Genomic DNA, 25,615 nt, shown 5'->3' with positions numbered 1-25,615 from the left:
TGGTTACTGAACATCTTCTCTTTGAGATGACAAGCTCTGCACAAAATTAAAACCATGTAGAACTGCTAGTGGTCATTTTAGAAAAGGCCACTAGATTATTTAAATTTAAAGGTAATTTATTAAAGGTAAGAAATTTATTCAACTATTTCTAAAAGGGCAAATTAATCAACAAAATCTGATATTAAGTACTTTGTTTCTGTAAGCATAATTAATAAAACTTTCGAGTTTGATTTAGTGTGTATAATGACAATTTATTACATTAGTGAATGTCATTTGCTTGACAGATATGAAGAATTTTTATTGAGAAGCTGTTTTGCTTGAAGGTTTGGTTTGGTTTATTTGATTATGGGAAGCATGCAGGGTCTATGCAGGAGGGATGTCTTTGCGGAGGATTTTCTAAGCAAAAAAAAAAAAAAAAAAAAAAACTCATATCCATGTTTACACATGTGGACAACCAGGTAAGTGTTCATGCAGCCGGCCTATCCACCTGGAATCGAACTATTAGAGTTCCAGTCAGCCGCTTTTGGGCTGTGCGTAGAGGGCCATAAAGGCGAATAATTACATGCACTGAAAACTGAATTTTAAACTAAATGTACAAGGAAATCAATGGAAATTCATTTATCAATACTAGTTCTTATTAAATTAAAATACTGCATAAAATAAATTCATAAAGCTATTGAATGAAAATTTCCATTAACATATTTAAGACGTGTGTAAGGAGTAATATATTAATTATTTCTAATATTATTTAGTAATTTTCTTTTAAAGGAATTAAAAAATAAAAACAAACAAAAGCTTCTTTAGAGAAATTATTCTACTATTAAAAATGCTGCTGGAATTCACATCCCACCTTATTCAAAACTAAATAAATGTATTTTTAAGTGATAAATCAAGTTCTGAAGAAATATTAAATATGAATACATTCATCTTAATTATTTTAAAAAAGTGAATGTGAAGATGTGAAAAATTAAGAGCAAAAAAGCCTTCTCTTAATTAAAAAAAAGCTTTTTATTAAAAGAAAAAAGATTTCCCCCTCCCCAGCTAGATGTGAAAAATATTATTTGCTAAAAATCTGACATCCTGAAAAATGAATACATGCATACACACACTCGCTCATATGCATGTATTCGCATTTACACACATGTAATGATGCGTATAATTAATATATGATTATATATTGAAAATATATGTTTGTGTGTGTATTACACATGCACACACATATATATATATATACACACACGCGCATATAGAAAGAAATTTTGTAAAGTTTGTGTCATAAATTTATATTCCTTCTGGAACACTAAGAAATAATACTTTAAAGAAAAATTAAAAAAATAGCATTACTAGAGCAAATTTACATTGCAGATTAAAAATGTTTTTCATTGAAAGAAAACGCTGAACTTCGTAACGCCGAACAGCAGAATATAAACAAACGTCAGAAATGTGACATCACTCATGTGGGCGGAGTTAATGGTGACCCTTATCTGGATTGTCATTGGCCAAACTGAAGACGTTGTCCTAGCAGTGTACATTTTGCTTATATGCGGCCCGTTTCCTGATTACCTACACAGATTTGGACTTAGAGACTATGATCTCTGTGAATGTGGACTAGTCGGAACGCCAGACCATTATGCATTTACATGCAGATTGACAGAGGCGCACCACATGCGTCCTCCTTCAGACAGATATTATAGGGAATGGACAAAAGTGCTATTAGAACGGAGGGGTGCATGCTTTAAGCTTCATAAGATCATCAAGTTCTGCAGGGTACTTTTCATTTGTCACCTAATACCTCCCAGCGCATAACCCTGCTACCAGGTAAGTAATATCTGTTTACTACTGTTATGTCCTTATTATTTTCATCATACTCTTATCCTATTCGTTTTAATCGTTTTTATTTATCCTATTCATCATTTAACGTATTACCTTAAATACTACACTTTATGTGACTTTTACTTGACTGTAATAATCATCCTCGATGTGTTTATAGTATTAACTTAATTATTATAATTGATATCATATGCTTTCATTTTAATCTGAATTTTGTAACTACAGTATATGCTGTCAACACATTAACGTGTCTAATATATTAATTTAATCATTATAATCGTAATCTTATGCCTTCCACTTAAATTGAATGTAGTAAATACATAATCCAATGTATATCTATGTAAGTGGATTCCCATCAGCATTAAGTAATGAACTGACACACTTATAAGTATGTTTCATAAGCAAATTATCTTAAGAATGTATTATATTATGTATATTTAAGCATTGCCATAAGTAATGTAAGCAAGATCCTGTATGCGTATCAATAATATGTGTAGCCAGTTGTACAAAATTTCATGCTTGTTTATTCATTGTACCATGGTATTCTGTGCTTTGCTTACTGTACTCAGAAACTTCATTCTTAGTACTCGTTCATCTCAGTATGTTGCCATTTTTATCTCTTATGTTTTTATTGCATATTACCAAGAAGTGTCATGTAATCAAAATGCGCACTAAGTCATGTCAGCCATATCACTTCCCTATATTCTTTATTATTTTACTGCTATGTAATTATGCCTTATTGCAGATCGTGTAACCTACTAAGCAAGCATATCTAATCTAGAATTTATCATGCGCTTACTTAGTATTAATAGTTATAAGATAGTTGCATCATTTCGATTTCCGCACAAAATTCCTGAAACACAGCTGTATGTTTTGCATTAAATTAAGAAATTTTGAAACTTATAGTACTATTTGCGAACTTTGTTATGCACTTATGAGCTTTAGTATTAAATACTGTTCTTTAGTTACTCACTATTAATCGTTATTAATGTATCTCAGTATCATTCATTTACTTACCAATTCAAATTTGCAATGTTCTGCATTCGAGTATTTAATTATTTATCTTATAATCCTACGTATTATGTAAGCGCATATTATGAAACGCATATATTATGTAATATGTAAATAACGTGTGGCTGCTAGGACCTATTTAATGTTTATAATATTCTGTGTGCACAGCTAATAATGAGTACAATATTTGTGCGGATAGTAAGTTATATAATTTGTTCATTGAGCAAAACAGTAATAATGTTTGATGCTATGTATATTTTTTAATGCTATGTGTAATTTTTAGTGCTATGTATAATCTTCATGCTATGTATGTAATCTTCATGCTATGTATATCATCATGCTATGTATGTAATCTTCATGCTATGTATATCATCATGCTATGTATGTATGTACAGTATGTCTTTAGTATGCGAGACGGACAGATACGCAGCATAGATTAAGCCAAGTTCACTAATAATGATTTGTAGTGAAGTCGGGACACCTTACCAACTCAATGTACTAAATTTCATGCAGTTCTCTTAACCCATTACTGCTGATGGAACATTACACAATCAGAGCAATTGTAATTACACGCACGTATGAATAATTCTCAGCTTAGTACAGCACTTACATCGTTTCATGTAGCAGACAACGTCTGCAAAGGTGCCATTGTAACAACCATTACTGTGAATCGGTAACTTCTGACTTAGACTCAATAAATGTCGCTGGTTTGCGGGGCTCGCCCTGGCAGTGGCGGAAGTAGACAGTAGATAATTTCTACAGGTCAGGCACTATTCCGATTGGTTATACCTGAGGCCTGAAGCCTGGTCTGTAGTGCTCTGCCCATGTGCACATCGATCTATTTTCACTTAAAAAAACATCCCAGAATTGCACAAACTCGGCATCGCACACAACCTCGGCATTGCGCACCACATTGGCTTTGCCCATGTGCACATCGATCTATTTTCACTTAAAAAAAACATCCCAGAATTGCACAAACTCGGCATCGCGCAACACCTCGGCATTGCGCACCACATTGGCTTTGCCCATGTGCACATCGATCTATTTTCACTTAAAAAAACATCCCAGAATTGCGCAAACTCGGCCTAGCACACAATCTCGGCATTGCGCACCACATTGGCTTTGCCCATGTGCACATCGATCTATTTTCACTTAAAAAAACATCCCAGAATTGCACAAACTCGGCATCGCGCACAACGTCGCCTTGCGCACCACATTGGCTCTGCATATGTGCACATCGATCTATTTTCACTTAAAAAACCTTCCAGAATAGCACAAACTCGGCATAGCGCACAACGTCGGCATTGCGCACCACATTGGCTTTGCCCATGTGCACATCGATCTATTTTCACTTAAAAAAACATCCAAGAATTGCACAAACTCGGCATCGCGCACAACCTCGGCATTGCGCACCACATTGGCTTTGCCCATGTGCACATCGATCTATTTTCACTTAAAAAACATCCCAGAGTTGCATAAACTCGGCATCGCGCACAACTTCGGCATTGCGCACCACATTTGCTTTGCCCGCACAACAGACAGTCACCAACAGACAGTCCACGCTCCTTTCCTGTCATAGATTCCATAAGTTCGCATGGATTGGTCATCTTCAATAAAAGCGACTCCCCTCCCACCTTTGACACAATACGTGCCAGAGGCTGGCCTGATCTCTCTTAGGCAACACCACAGCTATCCTCACATATTGCAGCCTGGACAGTAGAAGACTTCCCTTCTCTTAGTGACCATCAAGCTATCATGTTTTACTTCCAATCCCCACGCAGCATTGTAATTAAACAAAGATTTAAGACAGCATATGGTGGGACACAAAAGCTGGAACAACACCTTTCTTCCTTCATCCCCTCTATTAAAACAGCACTTCGGAATAGCACGACCAGAGCAGCTCTAGACAAAGCCTATTACCAATTAATTGACCAATGCACTGATGCCTGCCGCAAGACTTTCAAGACAAAGAAAATTAAAATTCGGACATCAGCCTCATGGTGGACACCCCAATTGTCACAGGAACGGAGCAAACTCAGAAAAGTGAGACGGCAAGCTCAATCCACACAGGAGCCAATGATCCGCAGGACACTCTTCGCCCGTTACAAAATACAACAAGCGCAATATAAGCGACAGATCTCTATAGCCAAGCAAGACTCCTGGCGCGAATACTGCTCTCGCACCGTCGAGAAATACGACAAGGTTTTCAAGATTGCAACCAACAAGGTCTTTAGACCAACACAAATCCCCCTGTCAATAGCTCCAACAGCCACTAGTGCAACCGAAGCAATCAGCTACATACTTAAGTCACTCTTCAAAGAAGACCCACCGACAGATGACAACCTTGCGCAATCAGAGACAAGAACTTCATTCAATAACTTCACCAGATATCAGACTTCTTTGGAACCCCCTCCTACTAGGCATGAGATAGAGGCTATTGTCAAACACCTACACACAAAGAAGGCACCAGTCTCGGACGGGCTAGACAATGCCGTAATACGCATGATTTATGCTTTTGCGCCTGACCTAGTCGCAGAGTATATCGGTGACTGTTGGAAGAATAGACACTTCCCGAAATCGACCAAAAATGCAGAGGTAGCACTCTTCCATAAAACGGGCAAAGATCCACAACAACCCACATCCTACAGGCCAATATGTCTGATCCCCTCGTTTCGCAAGCTGCTATAAAGGGTAGTACTTGGAAGACTAAATTTTTTCCTACAAAGAAACAATTCCATAGACCCCAGGCAATTTGGCTTCCGAGGAGGACTTTCTACAGAACACGCCATCTCCAAGTTAATGAACTTGATAGAGTGCAACAGAAGCAAGGGGCACCACTCCTTGATCATTAGTCTGGACATCCAGGGAGCATTTGACTCCCTGTGGTGGCCAGACGTTATACAGGCTTTATCTCAGATGAACTGCCCGGCAGAATTACAAGAGCTAATTCATAGTTACCTCAGCGATCGCACACTCCAGTATACAGCGAACGATGGTATAGTCAGACATCACCTAAAGAAGGGACGCCCCCAGGGCTCATGCCTTGGACCAGTACTTTGGTCGATAATTGCCAACTCAATCTTCAAGGAATTTGATGACAATTGCCAGGACTGTTACATACTGGCCTACGCGGACGACTTCTTGATTATAGTCCATGAAAGGTACAAATTAGAAATGACAGCGCAATTCTACCTCGACAAGTTTAGCTTCTGGGCTAGGGACCACATGATCACGATCCCTGCTTCAAAATCCTAAGCTTTGCTCGTATACGCCAAAAGACCTCTCAAAAGGAATCCATCCATCAAACTTTATGGCAACCCCATCAAGATAGTTAAACAACTGAAATACTTGGGCTTAATCATTGACTCAAGGTTATCCTGGCTTCCGTATCTTCAGTATCTAAAAATAAAAACAGACAGTCAACAGCGGCTCCAACTTGGGGTATTTCATCGAAACTGCTGAACCATTGGTATCTCACCGTTACTCAGGCCATAGTTTTATACGGATCCGGCATTTGGGTAAAACATTAACGGTACAAGAGAGGCGCCTACTTAACTCACTCCAACGCCCACACCTTTTGCAAATAAGCAGAGGATACAGGACAACTTCAACAGCGGCACTGCAAGTCCTAACAGGGATACCACCACTAGACTTGGTGGCAGAGCGAGAGGCGGCCATCTGCAATACTCTCCGACTTGGGAAAGGCTATAAACTCTGGAACAGGAACTTGCATACCTCGGAGTATATGCACAAGATCTTTGACTATCCCTGCCACCCAGCCCAGCATAACCTCGCGGAAAATATATACACGCAGACACTTCTCTGTCGGCAGAACTCAATAGCCATCTACACAGATGGTTCCAAAACCAAGGATGGCACTGGATGCGGCTTATGCACAATGATTGATGGAGAAATCAAATACCGCTGGAATCGTAGACTCAATCCGAACAACACAGTCTACCAAGCTGAATTGTCAGCTATTAAAAAAGCAATCGATCTCTCATATAGTCACCAAAAATTTGTCTATAGCTATAGTGACTCACTGTCGAGCATAGCCGCCATAGAAGGACCAGCCAGCCGAGACCCCTTCGCACTCAACATACAAAGGGCATTAGTCAACCTCCCACTCAATTATCGTCCCATCATTAGCTGGGTACCAGCGCACAAAGGTGTAGTCGGCAACGAGCTGGCGGATGAACAGGCAAAACAAGCGGCTTCGGGTATCTTCCTGCCAGAACATGCTGTACCTCTGCCTTCCTCTTATCTCAAAAAGATTACACGGGGCGACCTTTACGCAGAATGGCAGCAGAGATGGGATACTTCCCGGACAGGTCGAAGGACGTATAAATTTATCCCATAAGTTACAGACCTAGTCTTCTCATCTTCATTGACTATGTTCCTCTCTGGGCACGGCCCGTTTCCTGATTACCTACACAGATTTGGACTTAGAGACTATGATCTCTGTGAATGTGGAGTAGTCGGAACGCCAGACCATTATGCATTTACATGCAGATTGACAGAGGCGCACCACATGCGTCCTCCTTCAGACAGATATTTAGGCAATGGACAAAAGTGCTATTAGAACGGAGGGGTGCGTGCTTTAATCTTCACAAGATCATCAAGTTCTGCAGGGTACTTTTCATTTGTCACCTAATACCTCCCAGAGCATAACCCTGCTACCAGATAAGTAATATCTGTTTACTACTGTTATGTCCATATTATTTTCATCATACTCTTATCCTATTCGTTAGATGCATTTAACGTATTACCTTAAATACTACACTTTATGTGACTTTTACTTGACTGTAATAATCATCCTTGATGTGTTTATAGTATTAACTTAATTCTTATAATTGATATCATATGCTTTCATTTTAATCTGAATGTTGTAACTACAGTATATGTTGCCAACACCTTAATGTGTCAAATATATTAATTTAATCATTATAATCGTAATCTTATGCCTTCCACTTAAATTGAATGTAGTAAATACATAATCCAACGTATATATATGTAATTGGACTCCCATCAGCATTAAGTAATGAACTGACACTCTTATAAGTATGTTTCATAAGCAAATTATCTTAAGAATGTATTTTATTATGTATATTTAAGCATTACCATAAGTAATGTAAGCAAGATCCTGTATGCGTATCAATAATATGTGTAGCCAGTTGTACAAAATTTCATGCTTGTTTATTCATTGTACCATGGTATTCTGTGCTTTGCTTACTGTACTCAGAAACTTCATTCTTAGTACTCATTCATCTCAGTATGTTGCCATTTTTATCTCTTATGTTTTTATTGCATATTACCAAGAAGTGTCATGTAATCAAAATGCGCACTAAGTCATGTCAGCCATAGCACTTCCCTATATTCTTTATTATTTTACTGCTATTTAATTATGCCTTATTGCAGATCGTGTAACCTACTAAGCAAGCATATCTAATCTAGAATTTATCATGCGCTTACTTAGTATTAATAGATATAAGATAGTTGCATCATTTCGATTTCCGCACAAAATTCCTGAAACACAGCTGTATGTTTTGCATTAAATTAAGAAATTTTGAAACTTATAGTACTATTTGCGAACTTTGTTATGCACTTATGAGCTTTAGTATTAAATACTATTCTTTAGTTACTCACTATTAATCGTTATTAATGTATCTCAGTATCATTCATTTACTTAGCTATTCAAATTTGCAATGTTCTGCATTCGAGTATTTAATTATTTGTCTTATAATCCTACATATTATGTAAGCGCATATTATGAAACGCATATATTATGTAATATGTAAATAACGTGTGGCTGCTAGGACCTATTTAATGTTTATAATATTCTGTGTGCACAGCTACTAATGAGTACAATATTTGTGCGGATAGTAAGTTATATAATTTGTTCATTGAGCAAAACAGTAATAATGTTTGATGCTATGTCTATTTTTTAATGCTATGTGTAATTTTTAGTGCTATGTATAATCTTCATGCTATGTATGTAATCTTCATGCTATGTATATCATCATGCTATGTATGTACAGCATGTCTTTAGTATGTGACACGGACAGATACGCAGCATAGATTAAGCCAAGTTCACTAATAATGATTTGTAGTGAAGTCCGGACACCTTACTAACTCAATGTACTAAATTTCATGCAATGCTCTTAACCCATTACTGCCGATGGAACATTACACAATCAGAGCAATTGTAATTACACGCACGTATGAATAATACTCAGCTTAGTACAGCACTTAAATCGTTTCATGTAGCAGACAACGTCTGCAAAGGTGCCATTGTAACAACCATTACTGTGAATCGGTAACTTCTGACTTAGACTCAATAAATGCCGCTAGTTTGCGGGGCTCGCCCTGGCAGTGGCGGAAGTAGATAGTAGATAATTTCTACAGGTCAAGCACTATTCCGATTGGTTATACCTGAGGCCGGAAGCCTGGTCTGTAGTGCTCTGCCCATGTGCACATCGATCTATTTTCACTTAAAAAACATCCCAGAATTGCACAAACTCGGCATCCCACACAACCTCGGCATTGCGCACCACATTGGCTTTGCCCATGTGCACATCGATCTATTTTCACTTAAAAACATCCCAGAATTGCACAAACTCGGCATCGCGCACAACTTCGGCATTGCGCACCCATGTGCACATCAATCTATTTTCACTTAAAAACATCCTAGAATTGCACAAACTCGGCATTGCGCACCCATGTGCACATCGATCTATTTTCACTTAAAAAAAACATCCCAGAATTGCACAAACTCGGCATCGCGCACAACCTCGGCATTGCGCGCCACATTGGCTTTGCCCATGTGCACATCGATCTATTTTCACTTAAAAAACATCCCAGAATTGCACAAACTCGGTATCGCCCACTACATTGGCTCTGCCCATGTGTACATCGATATATTTTCACTTGAAAACATCCCAGAATTGCACAAACTCGGCATCGCGTACAACGTCGGCTTTGCGCACCACATTAGCTTTGCCCATATGCACATCGATCTAGTTTCACTTCAAAAAAACATCCCAGAATTGCACATACTCGGCATCGCGCACAACGTCGGCATTGCGCACTGCATTGGCTTTGCCCATGTACATATCGATCTATTTTCATGAAAAAGAACATCAGAGAATAGCACAACGTCAGCTTTTCCAATCTTCTAGGATTGAGCCAAAAAGAAATACAAAATATTAAAAATAAGCAACTTTAAAACGAACCATACAAGAACAAATTTTTCACTTACCCTTTTCAAGAAAAATGTAAAGTCTTTCAGAGGGGTTTTATATATGAATTTATCTCAGGGGGAAACCCTTTTGGATCCCTCCTCATCTTTAAATAAATTTACTAACGTTTTATACGCCATTTCCGTAATATATGCAGAAAAAAGGCTAAAACCCACAGGGGGGAAAACACTCATTAAAAAAAGAACCACTGCATAAAAATATTCAAACCGCAACAGAATTAACAAGTAAAAATAAAAATAAATAAATAAATAAATAAATTTTAAAAAATCAAAGCTTTTAGATTTTTTCTAACGTTTTGTGTGTTACCTTTCTTTATCAAATATAATGTTCTTTACACTTAAACCATAAAATTCAGTTCAACAGCAATATTGCAATATAATTTTAAAATGAGCATATCTTTAGAATTTCCGATACACAGTTTTGCACTCTGCACGTAAAAATGTTTTTTTTTTTTTTTTTTTTTTTTTCCTTGCACTGTGTTGCCGTTGCTCGCTTTGAAATCTTTGAGTTTGCTAATCAAAAATTCGTTTAAGTTTTACAAAATATCAATCAGATAATAAAAAAAATTCCAAGTTTGGGCTTCCAGATACTCAAATTAGGTTGGAAACGTATGTTATTCAAAATTTGATGGCTCTAGGTACCGTTGTTTTATCACAATGCGAGAAACATTTATGCAGATTTTTCAATATTTAATTTCTTTAAATATAACACAGGGCGATAACATTTAGTGGCAACAGAATAACAACACAGCTTCAAAACATCGGGTTAGCCATGTTGGCGAGTTTATTGCCCATTGAAAAACAATCGCCAAGCAGTGGGCTAAACCGCATTTTAACCCGATTAAATATTAAGCTTCTTTTTTTGTAAATTTTGATACCCTTTAGATCATAATTGCTCATTATTTTATAAATTACGGTTTCATATTTTTAATTTTATAATTTCTGCATGCCATCTTAGCAGATTTAAACTGATGATCTATAATCCGGAAAAATCGATAATCCGGAATCGCCGAAGTCCCGACGAGTCCGGATTAAAGACTTTTGACTGTATTACATTTGTACAAATTTTTGCAAATTGATGCGGAAACATCAATTTGCAAAAATTAAAAGCAAAATTTACATCTACAAAAATGTATAAACGTGGGAGGAATAAATTTCATTTAGTAAGAATGTGAGAAAAAAAGAAAGCAATAAAAAGTATCCAATATAAAAATTAGAAATTTAAAATGTGAGAAAATCTTACATTTAAATCTGCAAAGAATAAAGCAATGATTCACAAATCCAAAAGAAATCTATGTCCCCTCCAAGAAACAAACATGCTTATTGGCTAAAATCGTACGGATATTATTAGCGAGAGTATGGTTTTTAAGATTGTATTCGTTCGCAGTCACGGAAGCACAAAGGTGTGAGGCGGTTTTCATGTCAAAGCAGGTTCGCGCATGCGCAATTTGTCAACTTAATGACATCATGCTGGTTTCTGTTACCCAAGGTCAATGTGCAAAGAGGGTAGTAGAGGGGTCAACATTCCCTGGTAGATGCAATCGCCTTCCCATCATATCCCAGACCTGCTCGATAGGAGATCTGGCAATATGGCTGGTCAAGGAAGTGTTTGACAAGCTGCAAAACAGTTCATAGCAGCACGTGCCATATGTGGTCTGGCATTGCCTTGCTGAAAAATAAGGCCAGAGTACTGCAAAAGGAACTGCAGCAAAACATCTTTCAGAATGTCATAGATGTACTGCTGTGCTGTAATGATGACCAAATGGATCCGGTTATCAAGGAAAATGGCACCCCAGACCATAACTCCTGGTTCAGGGCCCTGTGTGGGGTGCAATAGTGAAAGCAGGATCGGCATGCTGGTCTGGGCGTCTCCGATGATCATCACAACATAGTTAGAAGCGGGATTCGTCGCTAAAGACTTGAAGTCTATGATTACATCAGGAAAATAAACAAGAGTCCTCGACCTGACAAAATGAGCAATATAATGGTAAAGATCTTTCCAATGAAAATGGTCTTTCTGCTGATGAAAATAATCAACATCATTCTGAACGATGCATACTTTCAGTCACACTGGATAACAGTGGTCATCTCGTCCATATGTAAACAATGTACTGTCCAATCAGTCCGGTCGCGGACACTTAGCCGACGAGATGCTTAACTGACAGGACATTTAGCCAACATGGACACTTACCCGATAGGACATTTAGTCGACACGGACACTTAGCCCACATGACAGTTAGAGGACAAGATATTTAGCCGACAATGAGTCTCGCTCAACCCAATGCTTTCAGATTTCAATATTTTCACATTTCATTACTACTTTGCTCAACACAACATGTTACATTGATTCCCGTATAAAGTCATTTCGCTCCTCCCACTAATGAAATTTTTTCCCCCCGTCAGGAAATAGAGTAATTCGCCTTACTGGAACTACATTTTTCCGGAAATGCTATTTACACATTAGGCATTGTATATTTATTGATGTGGGATACGGTTCCAGCCCAGGAATTGGTGCCTCGTGGCCATCTAACAGAAGTTGGTTTATGTAATTACAGCAAAGCCAGAGGGCTATCTGCCTAATGATACCTTTGTGGAGCACTTTCTAAAGGAAACTGTCCCGTATACATGTTACACATGAGGAAAACCACAGAAACACCCATGCAGCCAGTCCGTACATTGGATTCGAAATGCGAACCAAACTACGATTGCTCAGCGACTTTACCTCTCGGTCACTGCTGGGCCTAACAGAAATATTGACACCGTTTTACTTAATATATAACCAGTCTCTTCCAACGAAAACTGCTTTTTTAGGCTGCTAGCCCTTTATAAATGGCATTGCTAGAAAATGAGAAGAATGTTCCAAATCTAAATACCGAAGTAGAATTTACTATTATTCTTGAATTATGCTTTTAAATGAAATATTGGCGGTGGAGTTTTAGATTAGCAACTCTATTTTATTTTGCTATTAATACGCGGTTCTGTAACATCATTTTTACTGACCCCGCCTCTCGCTTAAAACGTTACTTAGAATGATTTAAGTTTAGAGAAATAAATTATTGTATAATGTAGTATAATGATAATTTAGAAGAAAAATATTATTAAAAGTCTTTTTATTATTCATTATTGAAGAAAAACCTAAACTTTCACTCTTTGTATTTTGAAAAAGATGCTGATATCCAACTCCCCTGTCTAGACTTTCTTTCACTTTAAAACCCCACCCGATGAACAACTTGGGTCGAGTTGTGCGCATGCATTTTGAGTATTATTTACCGAAAGTGGATGGTGCTAAAACATATCTATAATTGTTAATTAAAGTAATATTGTGTATTACGTTTTGCAAGTCATGATGAGTCGTTCAATATAATCAGTTATATGAATTGTTTTCATGCAAAATGTATCTTTTTATAATATGTGTTAAGAATTTATAAATATTCATGCAGTTTTGCAGCAAAAATATGCTCTGAAAGTAAACAAAGTTGAGCATTTGCAATAGACAAATTTAAAATTGGTAGTACAAGCTTGATTTTGAGCTAATTTCTTTATTCAAGTTTGATAAATTTATGACAAAAAGTAAGAATGAAAACACTTTCTATAATCATTGGTTAACCAATGAATCACTCATTACTATATAAGCACACATAGGATCTTTTAAGAACCAAAACATGAATTTTACTGATAAGTGAAAAAATAACTTAAATATTGAACTTATGGAGAAGTCAAGAAATTTTGTAATTGATAGTAAGTTTAAATAATTATTGGGTACACGTCAGCTAAACGTCACTGTCGGTTAAGTGTCACGGACCCCAATCAGTCTGTTATGTTATAATAGTAAAATCGAAGAAGTAGTAATATTGGCAAGACTCAACGCTTTCATCAATACCAATAGAACCATAATTACACAACAATCTGGCTTTCGAAATTCATCAACTACTCACTAACTGTACAGTGTGGTGGAAATGATTTCTGAGGGCCATTGGACTTTTGATATAGCCAAACCCTTTGATACGGTCTAGTTAAACCAGGTTCATACCCACTTCTTCACATGGAAATTAAGTACTTTTAAGGATTTTTAAGAACCATAAATGGGGGGGGGGAAAATTAAAGCCTATCAGCAAGCAGGAACTGAATAAACTAATTATCTGAACTTTGCTTTTCCAATAGCATTTTATAATTTGTAAGAATAAAATAAATCTGCAAGCAGGATGCATTATTATTAGAATAATCTAATATTTAACTTAAAACAAAATCAAGAATAAAATCAACTTCTTACATTTTTTTGAAGTAATTAGCATCAACTTCTAAAAATTCTTGAAACATTTGCTCTCATAGCAATCCCAGATATTTTAAAGAAGATTAGTGACTTTCTATTTAAATTTTACAAACAATTTGCAGTATACTATAATTTCTTTTATGCCTCATTTTATCATGTACTCGCTTAGTTCAAAGGTTTATGCAGATTTTATGTCTGTCATAAGTTAATTAAGAAGTAAAATAATAATTGGCATATCTCATAACAGAAGCTTAGCTGTTGCCTGCTTAAAGACAGAAAGCCACTGATCAGAACAGACGTGGTGCACTTGACATTGATATGGTTTGGTAAGTATTGAAAGTTAGCTGCACTTTTTCTGACCCAGTTAATGTTGCAGCTCCATGCAGATTTGCTGAAGTTGTATCCCAGTTAATATATAGCATTTAATATAAGGTTCCAATATACAGCTGAAGCACCAGAGAAGATAGGTTGTTTTATATTATTTTAAGTCTCCTTAGTTGTAAGGAATAAAGTTTTATGTTAGTTTTTACATTTTTGAGTTGAATCGTCATCCACAATAAGGAAAGGTAATAACTCACCTTAGCATGTACAGATAACTTTTAAGGATGAGCAGTTAGTTAGTTACAAAAATTAAAATTCTATACTTAAATATCCTTAGTCATAATAGATTTACAGGGTTACATTTTTTTTTTTTTTTAAATTTCTAACAAATATACATTAAGAAAGCATTTAAGAGCATTTTACAGCAAGTATAATTTATTATATTGATTCTAAAATGATAGTAGTGTAATGTTACATTAAAAGCTACAAAACATTTATGTTTTGTAGTGGCAACAAATAATAAAAATATTTATGCATCTTTTAAATTCCTTCTCTTCAGCATATTTTCCAAGTTTATTTATTTCAATAAATAAATCGTTTGCACTAGTCTCCTCTTCATCTCCTAATTTGTTAAAGTTTCAACAATGTACCTTTGAAGAATAATTTCCTATCTTTTATAAAATCAGTTTCTTCTTTAAGGAGTTTCCTCTTCATTTTAGAATTTTCAAATTTTATTAAAGATTTCTGTTAAAGAAGCGCTTGTACTTAGAACGAATAGAAGAAACTACCAATTTTATTTCTTTAATAATATGAGTATTGAGAATAAATATGAAGTGATATAAAATCAGTGACAGCACCAGAGTCAGCATGGCAGAATTTTTAAAATTTAGTTATGCACCAAGCTACAAAATCTAGTGATGCCAACATTTTTAGAATTTAAGTTTAAGGCAGGCCCTGAGGTATGTATGGTACACTAAGACATAAGATGAATCTTTTAATAAATTATCGGCTTTCCATTTCTTTGATTGCTTGTGCTTGTGGAAAGATAAGAAAATAAAAAGAAGATAAAACATCTTTAAGAGAAAGACTTCTGGGGTCAAAAGGAGAAAATTCTAATAATTTTGTTTTTACTTTTCTTCCAAAAGAAATGAAATCCATCACAAATTTCCTATAAAACACATTAATAATATGAAAACATTTTTCCTATCGTCACATTTTTCTGGAATCATAGGTCTATAAGTCTTGCCTTTAAATCCTTCTGAGGTGCAAGGTCTAAAAGCCCTAGCAAATCTTTAACAGCAAAAAGGCAGATTTTTGAAAAGGAAAGTGTAAAGTGAGAGAAGCTCATAAACATTAATAGATACATCTCAAGTGAAAACTGATACACATTTAAATATTCCAACACAATTATATGAGAAATAACTTTTATAATGAAAAAATATAAAAGATGAAAAAGGAAATTAATTTAGAGGTAATTACAGTAGTTTTTACCTCTCGAAAGTGTTTCAGAAACTATGTTTTATATTTATAGCATTTATTATTTTGTTTATTTTTCAGAATCAAAATATTTCCAAGTAACAAAAATGGTAAGTAATGTCACTTGAAAACAGAAATGCTTTATTTTAATGTTTTTTCTTTAAACATAATTTTAATATATTATCATTATTTTTATGATGTTTATCCATGTTATTATGTTTGTAAAAAATATTGTCAAAAGAATCGCAGATCTCCATAAAAAACTTTGGATACAAATTGAGCTTGAAATTGCCATAATGTTGATAAGTCACTAAATTTAGTGCCACTTAATAAAAGAAATCATATTTCAAAAAGGGAAAAGTTTTTTGATGTAATATTTCTCTTCATTCACAAAAAAGAAATAATTTTGAAATGTTTATGCTTCAATGTATACAGCATTTCATGTACTAAAGCTCGAATATTCATCTTTTATTTTAAGTAGTTAAGAATTCAAATGTTAACCCATTAAAGACATTACTCCAAAGAACAGATGGAAATGTCAGAAAAAAACTTTAAAGGAACAGTATGACCACTGCTACAAGCCCTCATTCGTTAATTATTCGGCATGGAATTTTCAGGCTCCCAACCATCAAGTCCTAAAATTAATGTATCAATTAATAATCAAGAAATTAATGTGGACAAATCAACAGCAATTACCTTCACTAAGAAAAAGAAAATCACTGGCAATCTTAGCCTTCATGAAATCATGTTGCCCTGAGCAAGTCACTTATTAGGGGATGATCCTTGACCGTAACCTTTCATGGTCCCTATACACAGAAGTTCAGAAAATCTGGTCACATGAAGTAAAACTCTACCTCTTTATTACCCAACGTTTTATGTATTGACATTACATTACACTCGGCTACAGGAAACTTTTTGTTGATCTACTGACATGTTCCTCATATACAAAACTCTCTTGCCTCACATGCTTTCTCATGCTTGCCCATACTTCTGCTGCATCAATCACAGTTTCAAATAACTCATAACTGCATTCTGAGGTAAATAAATTCACTAGGAATTGAGTATTACCCAGCTATGTGACTACTAACATCTCATGACCCAAAATTTCCCTTTAGGCCTCAGGAAAAATACCAATAGCATAATCCCATAGATAACTACTACTCTCCAGAAAATGCTAATGACCTATAGTTATTCTTAGTAATCTAATTTTCTATATTAATGCATTTTTCGGTAGTCCTTATTGATTCCATTTACACGGTCATTTGTTCTATGTTATAGAACTTCTTCTTCAAGAGTTCCTCGTACATGTGGGTTTTCATAAGGAAACTGTGTGCACTTCTCGGAACATCTGAATTATCATAATAATGAGATAATTTTAAAATTTAGTATTTTATACCTAAATCACTCAGACCTATGAATAATTATAAATTTTACAGTTAGTTTTGACAAAGGTTGGATCCTGTCCTCTTGTGCTTATGGTAAGCTGTCTTAACTAAGTAATAAATTTGGCCAAACAAAGCTGGCTCAAATTCTGGCATGGTTTAACTTGGGCTAGAAAATGGCTGATGGCAGAATATTAATTGGCAGAGCTTGGCGATAAATAATAAAAGCTTTACTGTGACTAGCATCACTGCCAAAAGTCGTTAATTCGGACACCCATAATCCGGACTTCAAAGCTACAAACTTTCTGCGCATGCATCGCGTTAACACATGTGCATAAGACCTTTACGGCTGCGAATATGCTTGTGCGTGTGCACAAAATACGTTTACGAGTGCGCGTTTAATGTATAACGGACAGTATAAGCTAAGCTAAAATGATCTAATTATCTATTTCAGTTAATGTTGCAGATTGCGTTGTTCCTTAATCTTCGAATTGGATCCAGCTTATTATTTTTTGCAGACTGTTAGAGCAATTTTATAAAAGTAAGCTTGAACTTTTATTAATATGTAAAGGATCTACAAAGCAAAGTATGTTTCGAAGTTCATTAAACAAAAAGTGGAATTGCTGCAAAAAATGGATAAAGGCATATCCTTTGTTTATCTAAACTTTGTTTATCTTTAACGTGCAATGAATTGGAAGTTGATCTGTCAGCACTATCCTTATCTTCAGGGCAGATGTTTTTATTTTATTTGGCTTATAATTCCTTACTAAATGTAGTATTTCATCTCGATGTACTTCGTCTTTGATATGATTTAAATAAAATTCCTCGTCATTATAATTCGCTTCCGATAGCGAAGAAAGTGACAGAGGTTACTAAAAACGAAAAAATTTCAATTGACAAATTAGACGGTAGACACAGCAATTATAGGACTTGAACAGCGGAACTTTGTAACTGAACAAGAAATTATGTCTGTTTATAGAATTAAAGAGAATGTATTATCACATAAAAAACGAAGCAACTTAAACAACTTACATTGAAAGAAATGTTTAATAAAGTGAACAAATAAATATTAAGCTTTTCTTTTTTTGTAAATTTTGATACCCTTTAGATCATAATTGTTCTTTATTTCATAAATTATGGTTTCATATTTTTAATTTTATAATTTCTGCATGCCATCTTACCAGATTTAAACTGATGATCTATAATCCGGAATCGCCGAAGTCCCGACGAGTCCAGATTAATGACTTTTGACTGTATTTAACACATTCAAAATCTGTACCTTAAACTCATTTGCATCCTGTTGAGGGCTAACAAAAATTAGAAATCACAGTAAAGCTACAAATAATAAATACTGGTTCATTAACATAAAATACCTTATTATATAAACATACGATATATATTAACAGAATAATATCTACTAATTTAGGGATTAAAGATACAGTTAAAAAATTCTGTTATTTTTAAAAATACACAGACTATAATAGTTTATTACATGAAGTAGTAATATCATTTAATTTTGAAAATATTTCCAAAGGCAAGTATTTCAAAATATCTACAAAAATAATTTAATATAACTTTTTTGTTTTACAGTAAATATGTTTACTGTGCTGTTTAATAGAAATTCATAAAACAATAATTATACAACACAGTTTGTTTTACATAAATAAAGGTAAAAAATTTTAAACTCCTAATTTACAATCAGAAGAATCACTTTAATTAATATGATTTTTATACAAGATTTCCATATACTGCAGAAGAAAATTATGTAATCCTTTGTAAGACACCTTCTCATTTGATAAATAAAATTATTTTTCTTTATGCATTATTAGTAGCAAACAAAGTTCAGAAATATTGACTTATTGTAGTGCTATATTACTTTGCTTGAAGAAAACTATTTTTTTCCTTTAATTAATGCATTTTACATTGATAACTTGAAGTCACATGAGCAGAATATATGGAGAATACTAAAACTGTAATTTTTCGCTGGCAATTTCTTGTCAAATTTTATTGTTCTGTAATACAGACACTAGCAATTTGTACAATAATCATGTAAAAGATAAGTAGCGAAGTTAAGATGCAAATAACTGGATCATCAGATAACAAATACTGAGTTTTATTAACCTAAAGTTTTATTCAGTCATTTGAATGCAATTTTATATACACCTAGGAATTCAAGTACATCATTAATGATGCTAGGCATATTCTGTATAATCAAAATTCAGAAAATGTTTCATGTATTCAAAATATAATTATTTTTATTGAATCTTTTTACATTAAAAAATTGTTTAATAATTACCTGTAATTAGGGGTACTTAAGTCACATTAAATAAAATATTTATAGTAAAGAATAAATTTCACAGAATTAAATTTTTAGTGAAATACTAAAGATTTACATAAAGACAAAATGATTTAAGTCAGAATCATAGAACTTTATTGTACAAGCTGATGACTATATCACACTGTAAAAGAAAGAAACAGTTGCATTTCCAACATTGAAGCAGAGGAGTCCTTAGAGTAAGTATTCAAGCTAGATGTCATAGCATTTATCTACAGATGCTCCTTAAAAAGACTTATAAAACTGGCCCAGCTCCTTTGCCTCAATGCAGTATCATTTTACATACTAATATAATACATAAGCCCTTTTAGAATGTCAATTCTACAGAAAGCAGAGAGCTACATATGATACATCACAGTACAAAATACTTGTGATTAGGAACGGTAAAACTGATGATCACAATAGCACCTAATAGGTTGAGAAATAAAAGTGCACCCATGAACTGAGCACCAACGTAAGGTGTAAGGAATGTTCTATTTCAAGTGACTTAGCTTCAAATTAGTGCAGAAAGAAAAACAAGACTGAAGATAGGAAAGATTCTTTGAATTTAATACACTTATCACATTCTTAAGTGGTTGTTTAATTTCGCTTGGCATGTTTAAGGTTACAATATACAATACCACAACCTCTACAGTATTTAATTTTATCACAATTTGTAACCTATAAGGCGTATTATGACAGACCTGTTTTTCTTATTGAGAAAATTAGTCCCTATACAAAGCATTTTTGCATCTAATCCGAAAACACTCTTTACACGCATACTTGACAGTGTAAGAATTTGACACAGTTCACTTGTTTAACAGTATTTCATGAAATACAAAAGTTTCCTGTACATCTTGCATTGGTCCACCTGGAGCGCCGTTTTTTCTCGCACACACTCTTTCAAAGACATGACACAGACATAAATTGTGGCACATTGTTCGTTCACACTAAAGGAATGAATTTTTTCGAACAAAGCATTCGTGTAAGACCAGCATACACTAACACTGTAAGCATAACAAACCAAATAATTAATACTGATCAAAATAAATTACAATCAACATATCCCATTATGAACATTTAAATAGCAGCTATGTATATAGTATATATATATATAAAAAAAATACAGATATGGCTACTATTTAAGGTCTTTAAGAGAACAGATCTTTCTATGTTGATTAAAACATACATAAATACACAAGCACAACAGTATTTCTAATGTGTGATAAATAATCAAACCAAAAAAGGTTTTATTTCTTGCAGATAGGTAAAAATTCTACATAGCTATTTTAAAAAATTTATCTTACAAAAAGCATTATAAAAGACAATCTTCATAATTTACAATATTACTAATGAATTATTCCAGTAATTTTTCTAAGCATCTTATTTGCAAGCAACAGATCTAGAAATGCTTTTTAACAAATATTTTTAATGAAGAGATTACCTTGGTATGAGAATCCAAAAACATTTCTTTAAAGTACTTCTATGCTTTAGACTATGTCTATGAGTAACAGCATCTGGTAGTATTGCATATGGTGTAGCCACTATAATTTGCAGCTGAGTTTTTTTAATAGTATAACTAATGATCTAATAATCAAGAAATCAGTAGTGCACATATAAATAATTTATATTTAATTAACTGTATATTAGATATTATACGAGTTCTAGGACTGTAATCTTCAAGCTTTAAAGAGTTTATTCTTTTAAGCTTTTTGTGAAAGGCAGTTAAAATATTGTACATGCAAAAATGAAGATTAATTCAATTGTCTTACAATAATTGATTTAATAAACCACCATTTTTGCATTTACATCTAAAATATTAAAAAGCAAAAATGAAAATTCATTAATTTTTAAGCAAGGAAAGAAATTAACTTAATTCTTGCTACTGTGGGACCAAAGAAATTCAAATACACCAAATAAATTTTTATTAAAAAAAAAATTAGTACTACACAGATATAAAATAGAATAATTCCGGATCAGATTTCTATACTGACCATCATGCAAAACTACCAAAAACATTTACAGTATTTATTAAAGTACTATTTGAAAAGTATTTAATCATTGTTATGAAGTTGACTGCTGATTTTGAATATTTATTTGCTGCTGAGGAACAGACTGTTGAGGAAATGAGTTCATAGAAACTGTAGAAGGCTGATTTTGTTGCTGCTGCTGTTGAAGAAGTTGAGATTGGTTGAGTTGCTCTAAAGTCTGTTGGCTGGCATTAGCCCTTAAAAATCCATTTTCATACTCCAGTTGTGATATTCTATCCATTAGTTCCGTAATTTTTTCCTTTAGAACATCTACTTCTTCTCTTACAGCAAACATTAAATGACTCTTTACTAAATCCTATAACAAAAACTTTATTTTAGATTCAATCACTTCCAATAAAATGAAATATGTTCAAAACAGAAATATGCACCTTCTGTCATAAATACTCTCAATTGTAGAAATTCCTCTAAATAAAGCAATATAATATCAACAAAATTGTATTAATATGTAGTATTTGGAAAGTTTATGGGCAGTTATAAAAATATTTAATGACAAATGGTATATAATATTTCAAAACTTTAGCTACAGAGACTCTCAAGCTGTGTGCAAAACTCCTTTTCTATAATAGTTACCAAAGCCATTATTGATTGTAAGCACTCTGCAAATGCATACATATTTCTGTACAATTTTGTATTTATTTACATATAATTTATACTTAATTACTATTAAAAAACCCTTTTGTTTTATTTCTTACCTTTACAACAATGCAATTAAATAATTCTCTACAATAAAAGTTCTTGCACTTATTTGGAGAATTAGAAAATGCAATGGCCTGTATCAAAATCTCAATAAGTACAATATTCTTTTTAACTCAAATTACATTTTAAATTTTAAAATTAAGACATAAGCATTTAACTCCCTTCCTCAAAATATGCATTTAAATTGGAACACAAAATTTTTTACATATGTAACCCAAATTTCATCTAATTTAAATCTGTTTTCTTTATTTATACAGCTATTTGAAATAAATGTTGTGTTCTACCAGTTCCTGGATTTAGAGTGATTGATGACAACACTTGATGAAGAATCAAAACACAATTTATTCATCAGTATTACACTGGGCAGTTCCAAAGATGTGTTTCAGTAGTCGAAAAACTATGATAAACATGCTGAAACAATCGGCAGCACAACCTTCAGGCTATAACGGTGAAGACAGCTTCATGGCAAAACACTAAAGTACAGCTCCCAACTCAGTTGACTGCTCTCAAGCTTATCTCTGAACTCAACACACTCTTTACGATAAACTGCTACTTCACATAGAGGCGTATTTATAGCTTTTAACCTGCTTCCGAGAACATTCTGGAAAAAAACCAGTAAGATTTTGTTTTACAATGTTCTCGCTCCGTCCATGACATATGCCAGTTTTGCCCCCAAATGGGTGATTTTATGCCAAATCTCTGCCTTTCCTTGCCACTTTCTGGCAACCCTAGCGAGGAAGCTATCTTAATGCAACAAGCATTTCGTAACAATGTTCAGAAATTAGGTTGTTCAGAAAGTAACTTCATATTTTCCATGGGAAGGGGGAATTTTTCATATAATATATAAATAAAGTGACCATTTTGGTCTAATACTTTTTGTCATCTTTCTGAAAAGAGCACTTTTGCTCGCTTATAAAATTTCTGATATTTGCTTACAAAAACTGATCCAAGGATTTTTGATGCCCTTATTCTGAAGTTAATGTTTTCCCATTTAAAAAATTTTGTAAAGGACTAGAACAAGCAATAATTAAAAGGTGTCAGATCTGACAAATGTGGCGTATGAGGTTGCACATCCCATTCAAACTTTAACAGCTTCTGACAAGTTACTAAATTTGTGTGAGCTCTGACACTATCATGACACAGCTACACCTTTTGTTTGATAATATCACTTAATTGCTTTTGAAGTGCTCTGAGTGGGTCATCTCTTCTATCCCATGACCGCCTGCATTCGACTGCTGTAAACAATTCATTTTTTACAAACATTTACTATTAAAAAATGTATCAATTTCTTGAGAAGCAAATCACAGACATAAATGTGACAGAGCAAATATCTTTTTAAAGAACATTTGAAGAAAACCATATATCCAGCTTTGAAATGAAACTCAGTCATTTTACATGTATATGCAGTGGCTGAATTTAACAAAAGTTTCTTGCTATTATTTAGTAGTTTGCTTCAATCAATACTTTTGTCTTCATCAGCTTCAAATGCCCTTCCAAGATATGGTGCATTTTCAATATCCAAATTTTGAAAATTAGTTTAGGCAGTGTTTACATACATATATACATATATATATATATATATATATATATATATATTTGGCTTGGACAGCATTCCTACCTTCTTGAAAATAAAAAATCTGATGTGTACACCACATGACTTCCTTGTACGGAATACTAAATTATATGCATTTTTTCTTGCATTTCATTTAAACTTATCGGATTGAATTAAATCTACTTCGCCGACAGCGCATAAACCACAATAGAATAAATGCATTCTTTAAAATTCACTCTACTATTTGTTTACCATAGCGACACTCTGGCGCTAGATTCACTTAACAGTATTATATTTCATTCATATTATAACTCATGATGCACAAAATTTATATCATTTAAAGAATAGAATTATCTAATCGTTGCCACATGTTCTATTCAAATACTATAATAAATAATAAAGCTAGAATGATGTATAAAAGAAATTAAGCAAATAAAACAAAAAAGAAACAGTTTTTCACAGATGATTGAATATTTCTCATTCAATTAATTCAGTTCTCACTTCGCAAGAAGGCAAAAATACATAAAAACTCAAAATATCTATATTAAAAATTACGAAGTAAATCAAAAATTCCAGGAAGGATTAAGCATGATTTAATTGGCAATAATAAATGAAGGCATTATCTTTGTTGTTACGAAGCTAAGTTTCTCTAGATTGGCAACAAATCCACTAGTCTGCTGTTTCAAATGTAAACAATCACTGGTCGCCATAAGAAAAAGGCTTAGCGGCACTTAAACAACTTTAAAAATCTTGATAATTCTAAAAATATTGCATAAAGATTTACTAAAGGCATAAAAACCTTAACCGGAAGATAAAAACAACATAATTCAATCATTTTTAAAGCAAAAAATGTACAATTTACAAACATATAAGAGTAAAGAAACTGAGATCACTGAGCCTAGTAACAGAGTGGATATATATATATAAATATAATTATATACGTTTGGTGCAGCCGATTGCAACCAAAATACGAGGTTCACATCTACATGTTATAGCAGTCCTATATACAAAATTTCAATGTTCTGAGGCTACTTGTTTTTGAGTCATGCGAGATACGTACGTACGTACATACGCCACGAAAAGTTCTCTTCAGAATTCATTTTAAAACAGATTTATAATTTTTTTTGAGGAAATGAGTCTTTTATTCTGTCCTTACGTACAGATATCACGCAAAAACGTTGTTAAATTGTATTCGATAGCGGTCAAAATGGATATTTTCGTTGAAATATGTTGCCTGAAACTTTTCGCGATTACAATACTTCCTTTTTACTTCGTACAAGGAAGTAAAAAGAACCAATCTTAAAACGTTTTAAGCCAAATAAAATAAAAACATCTGCCCTGAAGATAAGGATAGTGCTGACAGATCAACTTCCAATTCATTGCATGTTAAAGATAAACAAGCATTAAAGTTTGGATAAACAAAGGATATGCCTTTATCCATTTTTTGCAGCAAT

The 25,615-nt window shown here is 33.8% G+C and overlaps 1 protein-coding gene across 2 annotated transcripts in view; it reads right to left on the bottom strand.

Moving 5' to 3' along the window:
• Positions 1-19,956: 19,956 nt before the first annotated feature.
• The window catches only part of LOC118179493 (uncharacterized), a 56,427-nt gene continuing 50,768 nt past the window's right edge, over positions 19,957-25,615 (bottom strand). For both annotated transcript variants that reach the window (XM_085819091.1, XM_035348668.2), the window contains one exon: positions 19,957-22,208. In XM_085819091.1, the coding sequence (XP_085675217.1) occupies positions 21,927-22,208 (282 nt within the window). In that variant the 3' untranslated portion in view covers positions 19,957-21,926. The remainder of the gene's footprint in view (positions 22,209-25,615) is intronic.

The sequence above is a fragment of the Stegodyphus dumicola genome, chromosome 6 (assembly GCF_044657685.1).
Source record: "Stegodyphus dumicola isolate Sdum_Otavi_A_Nest chromosome 6, ASM4465768v1".
Taxonomy (NCBI): domain Eukaryota; kingdom Metazoa; phylum Arthropoda; class Arachnida; order Araneae; family Eresidae; genus Stegodyphus; species Stegodyphus dumicola.
This window is presented reverse-complemented; position numbering and strand designations above follow the sequence as displayed.